Source organism: Mesoplodon mirus, assembly GCF_964341445.2.
Source record: "Mesoplodon mirus genome assembly, chromosome: 4".
Lineage (NCBI taxonomy): Eukaryota > Metazoa > Chordata > Mammalia > Artiodactyla > Ziphiidae > Mesoplodon > Mesoplodon mirus.
The window spans coordinates 84696585-84712136 of NC_138979.1; the positions used below are offsets into that span (position 1 = coordinate 84696585).

The 15552-nt window shown below is 39.3% G+C and overlaps 1 protein-coding gene across 1 annotated transcript in view; it reads right to left on the reverse strand.

The window, feature by feature from the left end:
• LOC309801973 (ankyrin repeat domain-containing protein 26-like) overlaps positions 1 to 15552 on the reverse strand; it is a 78861-nt gene that overhangs the window by 61264 nt on the left and 2045 nt on the right. Inside the window, exons 2-5 of the mRNA XM_082617128.1 lie at positions 8649 to 8763; positions 8313 to 8486; positions 3777 to 3883; positions 2130 to 2267 (exon numbers count right to left, since the gene is read on the reverse strand). Of these exons, the coding sequence (XP_082473254.1) occupies positions 2130 to 2267; positions 3777 to 3883; positions 8313 to 8486; positions 8649 to 8763 (534 nt within the window). The remainder of the gene's footprint in view (positions 1 to 2129; positions 2268 to 3776; positions 3884 to 8312; positions 8487 to 8648; positions 8764 to 15552) is intronic.

Below are 15552 nucleotides of genomic sequence, written 5' to 3' on the forward strand. Positions count from 1 at the left end.
CAAATATATTAAATTCTTTGATCACTTCAGACAATGTCAGAGCTATTACCAAAACTTCGATTGTGGGACTTCCCTGGTGGCGCAGCGGTTAAGAATCCGCCTGCCACTGCAGGGGACACGGGTTCGAGCCCTGGTCTGGGAAGATCCTATATGCCGCGGAGCAACTAAGCCCGTGCGCCACAACTACTGAGCCGGAGCTCTAGAGCCCGCGAGCCACTACTGAGCCCACGCGCCACAACTACTGAAGCCCACACGCCTAGAGCCCGAACTCCACAACAAGAGAAGCCACCGTGATGAGAAGCCCGCGCACCGCAACAAAGAGTAGCCCCCGCTCACCACAACCAGAGGAAGCCCGCGTGCAGCAACAAAGACCCAATGCAACCAAAAATAAATAATATATAAATTAATTTGTAAAAATCATATTAAAATCCCAATGTGTGTGTCCTTTCATAGGTTTAACATTCTAATGTTGCAGTTTTCAGGAAAAATGTCAGTAATCAGGGTGATTAGCTGTCCTTTCTTGGTGGTTTGTAATTCAGGGACTCTCAGCTATTCTATAATTTGTAACTGAATTTATTTATAAATATATGACCTCATTAAATTAGATAACATAACTGCCCCCCATTATTGCAGCTAATCGCACCAAGAGTAGAAAACTAATCGAAGTCCAGACCTGGCTTGGACCACTACTACTCCTTCTCTACCTACTCAAACTCTGAACCAGCAGATCTTTCTTAGAATGATGCTTAAGCTCCATGTTCATCTCCAGTTCACTTGGAAGACATAACCCTACTTTTACCATGGATGCTGACAAGTCCTGGACGGGGCTTACCTCTCCTAATGCCAACTAACCTACTTGAGATTCAGGGATTTCTGGTGAATGGGTTCCTTATGCGGCAGAATCTGATAATACTTTGAAGGCTGAGGCAGATGTAAATCATTTAGAAGATTTTCATTATCATGGAAAACAAATCACTTGAGGGGCCAACCTCAGTTATGGAATCTCAGGCAAGCTGGCACCCACTACTCTGAGGAGGATGATATGGGACCTTCCACAACCTAAGAAAAAGTGCCCCACAGGATATAAAGCAGCCTTGAGGTTCAGGTCTGGTAACAAAGGAAAAAGGAAAGTCTGCTCTCCCCCGGCAGGAGCATTTGAACCTCTCTGACAGCCTAAAACGCTTCCCATTGACATCTGCTAGCAGAAAAGACAAGTAAGAGCCTCAAAGGGTAACTCATCGTGAAGATCTGGGCTAAGATGTGGGCTCTCCATAAGGTTTTTGAGTGTGTCGGGGAGGGGGTGTGTGGCTAAGGCTAGGAGGCCCAGGTGCCAGAACTGGGTGCTGGTGCTTTGGAACAGTGGCTGAGCTACAGGCATATGTATGAGAACTAAACAAGTTGTCACTTTGAAGTCTAAGTGTGCATCACCATGAAAACTGAGGAATCTGAATCAGCAAGGGCATCCTGGGAGCAAAGGTCAATCGTGACCCGACTGCAGGACCGGTTCCTTTTTTTCTTTTAAAATTATTAAAGGTCTTTATAGAGCAACATCCAGACTCCAGATCCAGCTGCCAAGAAGACCCTGCTAAGACCAGTTTTAGTAGCAACACTGCAGCAACAGAATCAATGCAAGCAACAGAATGATGAGAATGCCCTTGTTTTTCCCTCCAGATGAATTGTGGAAGAGGACTGTCTCTTTGATCTTAGGGAATCCCTTAGGTTCTTGCAAAATTTAAGAGGGAGAGTATAGAAGTAAGTCCCCAAGAGAAAATATAGGATAGTCTGCTGAACTAAACACTTCAAGGCCCAAATAACAAGTTAGAAAAATCAGAGCTGTGACACTACTTGTACCCCATGCATAGGGGTTACACTTGGAATGAAATGGATAATGTTAGGATCTTTAAGGATATAAAGTCTTAAAGTCCTGAGATAAAGAACCCTGTGCCCACTGCTACATCTAACTCGTCTGGCCTTTTGGCTGGGTTCCAGCTGATGATAGGGAACATCTCACCACCATTCCCAAACTGCCTGCACCAAACTAGAACTCTCACCTGTCACATAACAAGTAACAGTTAAATTATTTTTAACCACAGTTTAGTGATAACTGGCATTTTAATGTAAACACTTACATATGAAAACCATAAATACGAGCATATTCGTCTGCGGTCCATCCATAGAAATCTTGAGAAAAGACATCAATACCTTCTTGAAGAAGCAGCCTGACTATATTTGTTGAATCATTGTTTACAGCAAGTATGAGGGCTGTTCTAAAATAACAGAGAGATAATTTCACCCTTAGGAAGTTTAGCTAACTTACTTTAACAGCTAATTTAATATACTTTACCAAGTTACTATCTTGCCAATCCAAGTAGAACTGACCATTTACACATTCAAGTGTTCATCTTTGTAAATTACCTCCAAGGCTAAAATGAAGGGACAAAAAAGAAGCCTCCTGTCCCACTCGGATGGCATGTAGTAGAAACTGCTAATTTAAAGTCCTTGATGGACAAGAAGCTATGCTGAGGTCACTTATCTGAAGCAGGTGAGTATATAAAGGAAGAATTCCCCATTTCTTCCTTAGTCTGTTATATTATACTTCAAAATCAGCTAGAGGTCAGGTTAAGGATAAGCTATTTGCAGGCTTAAAACAATAATATTAATAATAATGAAATAAAAACAGTTATGGTTGCAGTTAAGGATGCTGATAAGCATGTGCTAGGCACTAAATGAAATACTATATATGTAATCTTTCTTCCACACAACCACTCTTGAAGGATATACTACTATCCTCCTTTTCATATCAGGAAACATATTTGCTGATAATAAGTAACGTTCCCAAGGTCATACACCTAATAAGTAGGAAAGCTAGGAATTAAACCCAGTCTGAATCTAAAGCCCATCATTTTCCTCTTTATCACCTACCTATGACTTGTCTTCATTGAAGGAAATGTTTATCCAATTAAAGCTATCTTTCTTCCTTCTACCTTCACCAATTAAAAATAAGAACATCAAAATGTACTAGAAATGGGGCTTCCCTGGTGGCGTAGTGGTGGAGAGTCCGCCTGCCGATGCAGGGGACACGGGTTCCTGCCCCGGTCCGGGAAGATCCCACATGCCGCGGAGCGGCTGGGCCCGTGAGCCATGGCCGCTGAGCCTGCGCGTCCGGAGCCTGTGCTCCGCAACGGGAGAGGCCACAACAGTGAGAGGCCAGCGTCCCACACACACACACACACACACAAAAAAAAAGTACTAGAAATGAAAAAGGATAAAAACTGATGAGCCCACAGTATCTGGTAATAGTGATTAACAATCACTTTGTGATAACCTAATCACATCAGTATTCTTCAAAGAAAGTAATTTAAAGCAAAGAGTCATCCCAAAGACATACATCTTTTAAGGAAAAATATATACAAAGTAGAGGTTAAAAAATTATTATTAAAGAATTAAGAAATTCAATACTGTGTCATAAGGTAAATTAAAAAGTAGAATCCATACTTTATAAAGCTAATAAAACTAATATGAAACCCCTTAGCTATTATAAGATCGTATGACCAAAAAAAAGAAAGAAATCAGGTGGCAAATGACATCAGTCAATATTATAAAGGAATATGAATCCTGCTATATATTATTTTTCATGATACACAGTCAGAATAATTGCTTTTCGACCTGATGATGTGTTGATTATACATTAATCTCTTCTTACTAATTCAATCTTTCTGTCACCACTCTAGAACAGCACTAAGGTTTTTAAAAAGAAAAAGAACAAACTACTGTACCTTTTCATCTTATCAACTACATGTATATTTGCTTCTTTCTTTACTAAAAATTCCACCATTTGCTGCTTGTTTTCACTTACAGCAAGTAAAAGTGGTGTGAAGCCCTCCTGTAAAACAGAAGAAACACTTTATATAGAATGTACAAAGTTACATATTTCTAAACTGAATTTTAAAACTTATAATAGATTCTCTGAACTTAAACATCTAATATAGAAAGTAAATAAAAAGGAGCCCCTTCCTTCTCACCCACCCTGTGCTGCTTCCTTCTCTTTAAAATGCTCCTCCTCACTTCTTCACATGATTAACTGCAAAGTCATTCTCTAAAACTCACTTCCAACATTTACCAGTTCCAAGGATCTTTGCTTCTATCACAGTATTTATCAGGTATACTGTAGTTATTTTATTGCTCTATACTAGTCTATACACTCTAAACACTCCTCCAGAGATAATCATTTAACTATTAAATCAACTGCATATTTTAGGAACAATGCTGAGGAGAAAGATATAATACTGTCTGCAACATGCATAACCTATCCAATGATAACCAATTAACCTCATAAGGTTTACAGACAGTCCAATGGGAATATGATTCTTCACATGAACATGTAAAGAAAAAGAGTTTTTTTTAAAAACCAACTTATAAATTCTAACTTGAAAAATTCAATCCCATTCTTAAGAGATTCTTTTAAAATATGAAATAGATTAGAAATTAATGACTGTTTTAAAATCTAGAAATATTTATCAAAATAAACTGTAATACAGGAATTGGAAACACAGATGCTTATGGAGGCAAAGTAGGTGACCCAAGTAAGTGAAGAACCCAGGTGAGGCCAGCAAACTGGAGAACGCGCCCCATACAGAAGGGGCAGGCACCCTTTGCACGGCAGACCAAACAGTAGCATGGGCTCAAGGGGGACCAGATTGGATTCCTTAAGAGAAGCCTGAAATGCAGATTTCTGCATGAGTCTCCTAAATTTTAAATGCTGACTCAATTTGTGGAGGAAAGCTAAACACATCCAGGGGCCAAGTTTAGTCTATAGCCCACTTGTGTTTTTATGTTTGCTGTGAGTGTTTCCAAACGGGTGGGTATAAAGCAAATATTTGCATGTAAAACCTTTCCTTTCTTTAGGGCTTCCCTGGTGGCGCAGTGGTTGAGAGTCTGCCTGCCGATGCAGGGGACATGGGTTCGTGCCCCTGTCTGGGAAGATGCCACATGCCACGGAGCGGCTGGGACCGTGGGCCATGGCCGCTGAGCCTGCATGTCCGGAGCCTGTGCTCCACAACAGGAGAGGCCACAACAGTGAGAGGCCGGCGTACCGCAAAAAAAACAAAAAAACCTTCCTTTCTTTTTTTTTTTTTTTTTTTTTTTTTTTTTTTCTTTTTTTTTTGCGGTATGCGGGCCTCTCACTGTTGTGGCCTCCCCCGTTGCGGAGCACAGGCTCCGGATGCGCAGGCCCAGCGGCCATGGCTCACGGGCCCAGCCGCTCCGCGGCATATGGGATCCTCCCAGACCGGGGCACGAACCCGTATCCCCTGCATCGGCAGGCGGACTCTCAACCACTTGCGCCACCAGGGAGGCCCCCTTCCTTTCTTTAGTATCATGTGTTTTACAAAAAAAAGTGGGTCCCAACGTGTAATAAAAATTGCTATTAAGATTCATAATACCCACTTCAAGAATGTTTCCAATGCCTGTTAAAACTACAATCTATTTCTATAATTCTCCCTGATGTTAACCAAATGGATAGTTAGTTCATAAGACTGCTGAAACTAAATTATTAAAACAATTCCTATCTGTACTGTTACTAACTTCATGGGTTTTGATGTTTAAAACGATCATCTTGCTTATGCCAGGGCCCAGTGAACCTAACAGACACACTGCAAGACTCTGTCATGCAGCTTTCACCAAAAGAAGGCTCATGCTTTACTCTTACTGCAGTCAGGAAAACCCTGTTTGTGATAAACATCTGTTGACCTAATGACCTGGATGATAACAAAAGGTGCAAAATCCGCAAAGGGTCACACTCTACTTATTAAATGACTCACCATAAGCAAATTTCTAAAGACTCTCTGAGTGCCAGTGAATGATTAGTGGTTGGAAGGAAAAAGGAGTTATTCTTCAAGCCAATAGATATTGCCAATAATATCCCTTTTACCTTCTCAATTACAGAGGCAGAGAAAGATAAAAGTCAGGCTAATATTGTTGGAAAGGAGGGAGTTGATGGAAGTAGCATCTATCCAACTCCAACTCTTCTAGAGATTTCTTATTTTTGAGATCTGTGAATTTATAAATCACACTCATCCATTCCATTGTTCTTAACCAAGGGCTGTATCAGAATCTCGAGGAAATATTTCCAAACACACATGTCCGGGCCTTGCTAGATTTATTCAATCAAAATCTTCAGGGGAGAGCCTAGGCTTGTAAATTTTTTATAAGTTCTCCCAGGTGACTGTGGTTCACGAGCACAATTCTAGCTGAGAATTAGTGTAGCAACCATCTCAGTCTCATCTGAGATGAGATTGGCCACATGGCCAATTCCTTTTCTCAATTGAGGATTTGAAAAAAAAAAAGAAAAGTGTAAGAGATCAGAGTCACCAAAACTACATTTAATTTTTCTGGGTCAATAGGTAGAACAGGGACAAGTAAACTGAAAATGCAACTTGATCTCATTACTTATAAACCCTTTACTTCCCATCAAGACATTCTAGATTTGAGAGCAGACTCTAGACTCTTATCTAAGTGGCTGTTTCTGCCAAAACAGGATAATATGTCAGTTAATTATCTGTTCTTCTCCCTTATTTCCCATTTAATCACCACACGTCCATTGCCAATCTGATTTCCTCTGAGTCCTCCTAAAATTGATCTCCAGGCAAGGTTACAGTTCACTTAGGCTCTTTCCCCAAATAAGAATTATTATCCCCGAAACCTGAAAAGAACTTTGCCTAAATACATAAACTGAAGGGAAAAGAAAACCCCAAAAACCTCTTCTTGGCATTTCCTAACTGCCAAATTTCCAAATTGGCCTGCGTATTTCTTTTTTTTTAAAATTTAATTAATTTATTTATTTTTGGCTGCGTTGGGTCTTCATTGCTGCGCGTGGGCTTTCTCTAGTCGCGGTGAGTGGGAGCTACTCTTCCTTGTGGTGAGCAGGCTTTTCATTGTGGTGGCTTCTCTTGTTGCAGAACACAGGCTCTAGGCGCGCGGGCTTCAGTAGTTGTGGCTCGTGTGCTCTAGAGTGCAGGCTCAGTAGTTGTGGCTCACGGGCTTAGTTGCTCCGCGGCATGTGGGATCTTCCTGGACCAGGGCTCGAACCCGTGTCTCCTGCATTGGCAGGCAGATTCTTAACCACTGAGCCACCAGGGAAGCCCGGCCTGCATATTTCAACTGCTCTCTCCTTTTCCTATTCCTTTTTCCCTCTGAAGCCTTAGGCAATGAGAGAGAAATCATTTTTACATAAATCATTTTTTAATAAAATAGGAACTTGTCAACAGAAGCAAGATTGCTATTATATTGTAAAATGCTTTTGTTTTGTTTGAGTTTTAGGACAAAGTCTATCTCCAAGGCAAGTTTTGCATTTCTCTGTTGTTTTACACTAATCAGAAAAAAAATTTGAGCGGGGGAAAAAATACTTGGGGAAAAAAAAAAGTCTTACCTTTAACAAATGCAATGTTTTCACAAATATCTGCCATAGACACATAAAAGAAAGCTATACTCTCTAATGTTTCTTTAGAAATATAATGATTTAAAGGGAAATCTTAGATAATTAAGTTATTTCAAAATATTTTCACTCAGGGAATGCTTAAGCTTCCAAATATGTAAAACTGACCCCATCTATGTCAGCAGAGGGAGTTCCTGGCGGGGCTGCAGCGGGAGGAGGTAATGTGTGTCCCAAAGAAAAAGCAGGAACAGCAGCTTCGCCATCACCTGCTCCCCATGCACAGCTACAACCCTGCTGAGGAGCCACCCGAGGCTGAGCGTGGAAGACCCCAAGGTGTACATGGTGGACCAAATGGCCACCAGCATAAGTGAACACCCTTGCTGGGTGTCAAACACGACCTGCCCCACTTTCCCCGATCTGAGAACCTGGGGTCCTGGAGGGCTCAGGGCCTGCTGCCTGCCTGGCCACCGGCACTCACCCAGCTCTCCCTGCTGGGTACTGGGTCTCCTTCCTCCTCCCATCCATCCCCAACAGCACCCATTCCCTGAGCCCCTGCAAGCAGCCAGCCCCCACCTCACCTCACTCTCCCCAGGTCTTTGTCTTGTGTGGGCTCTTGAGCCCACCACCCACTCCCAGGCATATCCTAATGGGAAGATTTTCCTTCTGGGGTAGAAGGGTGGCTGGGAGACAGAATTGTGCTCTTTCTGTGAGCACCACCTTTCTCCAGCCCGTGACTTGGCTTTGGAGTTGTTTCCATGGTAACAGGGCCTGATGGGTGGGATTCAGTGTACATATTATTATAGATAAAACATCTGCAGCTAAAACAAACAAAAAAACAACCATGTATGGCAAATATTTTGTAAATATAGTTGAGCTATACCTTGTTGCTTGCTTCAATGTTGGCGTCATGTGAAAGCAGCTTTGCTGCGAGTGATATATTCTGATAAAGGGCAGCATAGTGGAGAGCAGTGTTGCCACTGACGTCCATGACATTTGGGTCGGCACCATGTTCCAGCAGAATAGTTGCACACTCCTCTTCCTGGCATTGTATGGCCTATAAGTGTTATGCCAAGAAACAGACTGTAAATTCTAGGAATTCAAAGTAAACATTCCAGAAGTTTCACCAATTCGTTATATTTAAATGAGATAAATCCATTTTTATTCTAAGTAGTTAAATCAAATCCATCTCACGTTGACATGGTTGGCTACTATGTACCTTCATCAGCGCTGTCCTGTTTTCGTTGTCACAGAGGTTAAGCTGGCATTTTCTCTCCACTAGGAGAGTTACCACTGCCGGATGGCCATTGGCACAGGCCAAATGGAGAGCAGTCCTACGAAACCGAGAGGAGTTTTTAGGAAATTAGTAGTGCACTATTTCAAAACATACAATTGTTCATGTAATTGAAAACATTTAATAGCATGCTATTCCTATCCCTTGAAAACAAATATTTAGTTTGCTTCTGGAGAAAGAACAATATATATTAGCTCTTCTTACTCTCCACGTTAACGAAAGAACAACCTGCTTGAATAGAAAAAGCATGACCTTGAGATTCAGCTCAACTTGGGTTTGAATTTGACTTTAACTGTGTCACTTATTAGCTGTCACTTAGCCTTTCTGTGCCTCAATTTCCTCATCAACAAAATGGGGATAGAGCAGTAGTTACCTCACAGGACAACACTGTGATGCTTAAATGAGAACCCGTGCAAAGGGTTTAGAACAGTTCCTCGCACAGATAACAGCTCAATAATTATTAGGTAATATTATCATAATTATTACTATTACTACTATTTTACAAGGGCAACATTTCAATTAAGTAAAAGGATATTATACCTCTTTTGAAGATATGTCTTGAGGACTAGAGAGAACACTGTACTTCAATGATTCTAATATGCTCACTTTCTCACATTTTAACGTCTCTGACATTGGAATGAAATTTATAATTCACGATGTCTTACAACTATAATTGGTAGCATTTTTTGTTTGTTCAGTTCTCATTTTTCCTGTTGGTCTAATTATCATAACGTCTCTGTGCCTAAAGTTGCCATTTTTTTAAATTTAAGTATAGGTGATGTATAATATTATAAATTATGGAACTTCCCTGGTGGCTCAGTGGTGAAGAATCCACTTGTCAATGCAGGGGACACAGGTTCGAGCCCCGATCCCAGAAGGTCCCACGTGCCACAAAGCAACTAAGCCCGTGCACCACAACTACTAAGTCTGCGCTCTAGAACCCGCAAGCCACAACTACTGAGCCCACACGCCTAGAGCCCGTGCTCCACAACAAGAGAAGCCACCACAATGAGAAGCCTGCACACCGCAAGGAAGAGTAGCCCCCACTCGCCACAACTAGAGAAAGCCTGCGCGCAGCAACGAAGAACCAACACAGCCAAAAATAAAAAAATAATAAAAAATAAAAATAAAAATTATATATTATAGGGGTACAACATAGTGATTCACAATTTTTAAAGGTTATATATTCCATTTATAGTTATTATAAAATATTGGCTATATTCCCCATGTTGTACGATATATCCTTGTAGCTTATTTTATACCTAATAGTTTGTACCTCTTAATCCCCTACCCCTATCTTGCCCCTCCTCCCTTTCCTCTCCCCACTGGTAACCACTAGTTTGTTCTCTATATCTGCGAGTTGGCAACATTTTAAAAAATTTCTTATTAATATATAAAATAGTGGGGCATCATGCAATTCATGGTTCCTTACATTAAATGAAATAATGATCTATATAACAGGTCTACTGCAGTTCTAGTCACACGGTTGGCACTTAAATAACTTTTAGTTCTTAAAGGCATGATGAGCAATACTGTAAATCACCTATACTTCAATTTTAAAAATAATAAAATAAATAATAAAATAAAATAATACAATAAAAGCAGCATGGGGAAAGAGAACTAAAATAACAAACAAAACAAGAATTTTTTAAAAAAGTAATTCTAACTCTGATTTTCAGGTAGCTTTAAGCCAAAGGAAATTCAGGATTCAAATGAATAGGGATGGCTCATTTTATTCAATATTTACATTTATAGATTGTGTGAAATCAGACATTTCCAATGATCAATATTAGTATTTAATACCATTATAAATGTTCAAAAGGACAAGTAAAGGTTACCTTTTACAATTTCCTACCTTCAGAAATGCTTCTGTTTGAAAGAAGGGAGCAAAGCTTCAATTGAGACGAAGCCTTAATACTTCAATTTTAAATTTCTCATCTTGCTCATGGGGGCAACATGAAGTTTTTAAGCATGAAAGGGTTCTGAGAGATAGATGCAGGGTCCTGAGTAGAAAACACGTGCTACATAATAGGTATTCAAGTTATATTTGATGAATAAATGGATTAAACAATGGATAAACATAACTGGAGAGTTCAATAATTTTTTAACATCTTTATTGGAGTATAATTGCTTTACAATGATTTATTAGTTTCTGCTGTATAATGACGTGAAGCAGCTATATGTATACATATATCCCCATATCCCCTCCCTCTTGCATTCCCTCCCACCCTCCTTATCCCACCCCTCTAGGTGGTCACAAAGCACCGAGCTGATCTCCCAGGCGATGCAGCTGCTTCCCACTAGCTATCTATTTTACATTTAGTACTGTATATATGTCACTGCTACTCTCTCACTTCGTCCCAGCCTAATCTTCCCCTTTCCTCGTGTTCTCAAGTTCATTCTCTATGTCTGTGTCTTTACTCCTGTCCTGCTCCTAGGTTCATCAGAACCTTTTTTTTTTTTTTTTTAGATTCCATATCTATGTGTTAGAACATGGTATTTGTTTTTCTCTTTCTGGCTTACTTCACTCTGTATGACAGACGCTAGGTCCATCCACCTCACTACAAATAACTCAATTTCATTTCTTTTTATGGCTGAGTAATATTCCATTGTATATATGTGACACATCTTCTTTATCCATTCATCTGTCGATGGACACTTAGGTTGCTTCCATGTCCTGTCTATTGTAAATAGTGCTGCAATGAACATTGTGGTGCGTGACTCTTTTTGAATTATGGTTTTCTCAGGGTATATGCCCAGAAGTGGGATTGCTGGATTGTATGGTAGCTCTATTTTTAGTTTTTGAAGGAACCTCCATATTGTTCTCCATAGTGGCTGTATCAATTTACATTCCCACCAACAGTGCAGAAGGGTTCCCTTTTCCCCACACCCTCTCCAGCATTTATTGTTTGTAGATTTTTGATGATGGCCATTCTGACCAGTGTGAGGTGATATATCATTGCAGTTTTGATTTGCATTTCTCTAATGATTAGTGATGTTGGGCATCTTTTCATGTGTTTGTTGGCAATCTGTATATCTTCTTTGGAGAAATGGCTATTTAGGTCTTCTGCCCATTTTTGGATTGGGTTATTTGTCTTTTTGATATTGAGCTGCATGAGCTGCTTGTATATTTTGGAGATTAATCCCTTGTCAGTTGCTTCGTTTGCAAATATTTTCTCCCATTCTGAGGATTGTCTTTTCATCTATTTTATGGTTTCCTTTGCTGTGCAAAAGCTTTTAAGTTTCATCAGGTCCCATTTGTTTGTTTTTATTTCCATTTCTCTAGGAGGTGGGTCAAAAAGGATCTTGCTGTGATTGATGTCATAGAGTGTTCTGCCTATGTTTTCCTCTAAGAGTTTTAGAGGAATTTCATTCCTCTAATTTCATTCTTTTACATGTAGTTGTCCAGTTTCCCCAACACCACTTACTGAAGAGGCTGTCTTTTCTCCATTGTATATTCTTGCCTCCTTTATCAAAGATAAGGTGACCATATGTGCGTGGGTTTATCTCTGGGCCTTCTATCCTGTTCCAGTGGTCTACATTTCTTTTTTTTTTTTTTTTTTTTTTTTTTTTTTTTTTGCGGTATGTGGGCCTCTCATTGTTGTGGCCTCTCCCATTGCGAAGCACAGGCTCCGGACGCGCAGGCTCAGCAGCCATGGCTCACGGGCCCAGCCGCTCCGCGACATGTGGGATCTTCCCACACCGGGGCACGAACCCGTGTCCCCTGCATCAGCAGGCGGACTCTCAACCACTGCGCCACCAGGGGAGCCCTACATTTCTATTTTTGTACCAGTACCATACTGTCTTGATTACTGTAGCTTTGTAGTATAGTCTGAAGTCAGGGAGCCTGATTCCTCCAGCTCCATTTTTCTTTCTCAAGATTGCTTTGGCTATTCGGGATCTTTTGTGTTTCCATAGAAATGGTGAAATTTTTTGTTCTAGTTCTCTGAAAAATGCCATTGGTAGTTTGATAGGGATTGCATTGAAACTGTAGTTTGCTTTGGGTAGTAGAGTCATTTTCACAATGTTGATTCTTCCAATCCAAGAACATGGTATCTCTCTCCATCTGTTTGTGTCATCTTTAATTTCTTTCATCAGTGTCTTATAGTTTTCTGCATACAGGTCTTTTGTCTCCTTAGGTAGGTTTATTCCAAGGTATTTTATTCTTTTTGTTGCAATGGTAAATGGAAGTGTTTCCTTAATTTCTCTTTCAGATTTTTCATCATTAGTGTTTAGGAATGCAAGAGATTTCTGTACATTAATTTTGTATCCTGCTACTTTACCAAACTCATTGATTAGCTCCAGTAGTTTTCTGGTAGCATCTTCAGGATTCTCTATGTATAGTATCATGTTATCTGCAAACAGTGACAGCTTTAATTCTTCTTTTCCGATTTGGATTCCTTTTATTTCTTTTTCTTCTCTGATTGCTGTGGCTAAAACTTCCAAAACTATGTTGAATAAGAGTGGTGAGAGTGGGCAACCTTGTCTTGTTCCTGATTTTAGACGAACTGGTTTAAGTTTTTCACCATTGAGAACAATGTTGGCTGTGGGTTTGTCATATATGCCCTTTATTATGTTGAGGTAAGTTCCCTCTATGCCTACTTTCTGGAGAGTTTTTATCATAAACAGGTGTTGAATTTTGTCAAAAATTCATCTACTGAGATCATCATATGGTTTTTATTCTTCAGTTTGTTAATATGGTGCATCACATTCATTGGTGTATACTGAAGAATCCTTGCATTCCTGGGATAAACCCCACTTGATCATGGTGTATGATACTTTTAATGTGCTGTTGGATTCTGTTTGTGAGGTGTTTTCTGAGAATGTTTTCATCTACGTTCATCAGTGATATTGGTCTGCAGTTTTCTTTTTTTGTTACATCTTTGTCTAGTTTTGGTATCAGGGTGATGGTGGCCTTGTAGAATGAGCTTGGGAGTGTTCTCCCCTCTGCTATACTTTGGAAGAGTTTGAGAAGGACAGGTGTTATCTCTGCTGTAAATGTTTGATGGAATTCTCCTGTGAAGCCACCTGGTCCTGGGCTTTTACTTGTTGGAAGATTTTTTTTTTTTTTTTTTTTTTTTAGTGGTACACGGGCCTCTCACTGCTGCGGCCTCTCCTGTTGTGGAGCACAGGCTCCGGACGCACAGGCTCAGTGGCCATAGCTCATGGGCCTAGCCGCTCCGCGGCATGTGGGATCTTCCCGGACTGGGGCACGAACCCGTGTCCCCTGCATCGGCAGGTGGAATCTCAACCACTGTGCCACCAGGGAAGCCCTGTTGGAAGACTTTTAATCACAGTTTCAATTTCAGTGCTTGTGATTGGTCTGTTTATATTTTCTATTTCTTCCTGGTTAAATCTTGGAAGGTTGTGCTTTTCTAAGAATTTGTCCATTTCTTCCAGGTTGTCCATTTTATTGACATATAGTTGCTTGTAGTAATCTCTCATGATTCTTTGTATTTCTAATGTCAGTTGTTACTTTGGAGAGTTCGATATTTTTAAAGAAAACTTTTGGGAAGTAAAGCAATACTTTTGCAATAGTAATAATCATTTACATTTGTATTTTTGATTTTGTATTCTCATAAGGACACAACTAAAACTCTAATAAACTTTTTCAATAGTAATAATCACCACTTACATTAACTATTTTTTATTTTCATAAGACTGCAATAAAGTAAAATGATTAATCTCTAATCATTTACGTATTATAGGTAATAAAGCTACACAAAATCAAAAACGTGTATATAGCGAAATATATACCCAGTAAAATCTACAGGCATGGATAAAAAGATTCCCTTTACTTCTGAAGAGGTTAAAAGTTGTCACAAGATATCAATCCTTGAAAAACTTCCAAAAAAAAATAGAAAGTGAGAAATTATTTTTATCTGTACAAGATTCATATTCCTGGTCTCTCCCAGGATTATTTCACTAATACTAAACAGTTACTAGAATTTTTGTACATGTTCACTGTAGAAATCACAGATATTTTTAAAAGGAAAAGAAAGCTTCACTTATAATACAAGTGCTCAGAAATAACAAAAATTATCATATTTTTGTACATATTTGTGTCTAAGATAAGACCATAGTCTTCTTGTGTTTATATATAATGAAATTGATTTTTTTCTCAATATTCTACCAAAGTACATCTCTGCAGGTCAACATACATCTGTTATCTATGCCACCTTCAATGGTCACATATTACTCCATACCAGATACACTGCAATTTATTTATAAAATCCTTTGAGTTCGTCTTAATACATTGCTATTTTAAGCAGTGTTGAGAACAACAAATTGTATGTTACCTATCTCTAATTTATCTCTAATTATTTACCTCTAATTTGTATAAAGAGAATTGATGTGTAAAGGGAATACACATTTTTTAAATGTGGTACTTATCACCAAATTGCCTATTTGAAAAGTCAAAAGCAACTCAGACTTTAAACAGCAGTATAAGTACCACTGCTCTTCATCTTCACAAACTTTGTGAAGGGAAAATGGTTTTTCATTCCTCTTTAACTTAAATTCCTTTTCTTACCAGAAATGCTAATTTTTTTTCCTATATCCATTGGTCACTTATGGATATGCAAAAAAGTACGTTGCTCAATTTCAAATTAGAGTTTCTTCCCCCTTACTGATTTCAAAGAATTCTCTGTAAAGTGAAGATATGTTTTCTTGCCTGATACAAATACGTTGATATATTTTAAAAGCTCATTGTCTTTTATTTTGTTAATCTTCTTTTCTGATCTACAGAGGGTTTTAATTTTTTAATGTTGTTAAATCAACCTCCAGAATTCTTGCTTTTGAAGTCATTCTTAGGAAGGTCTTTGTCAGC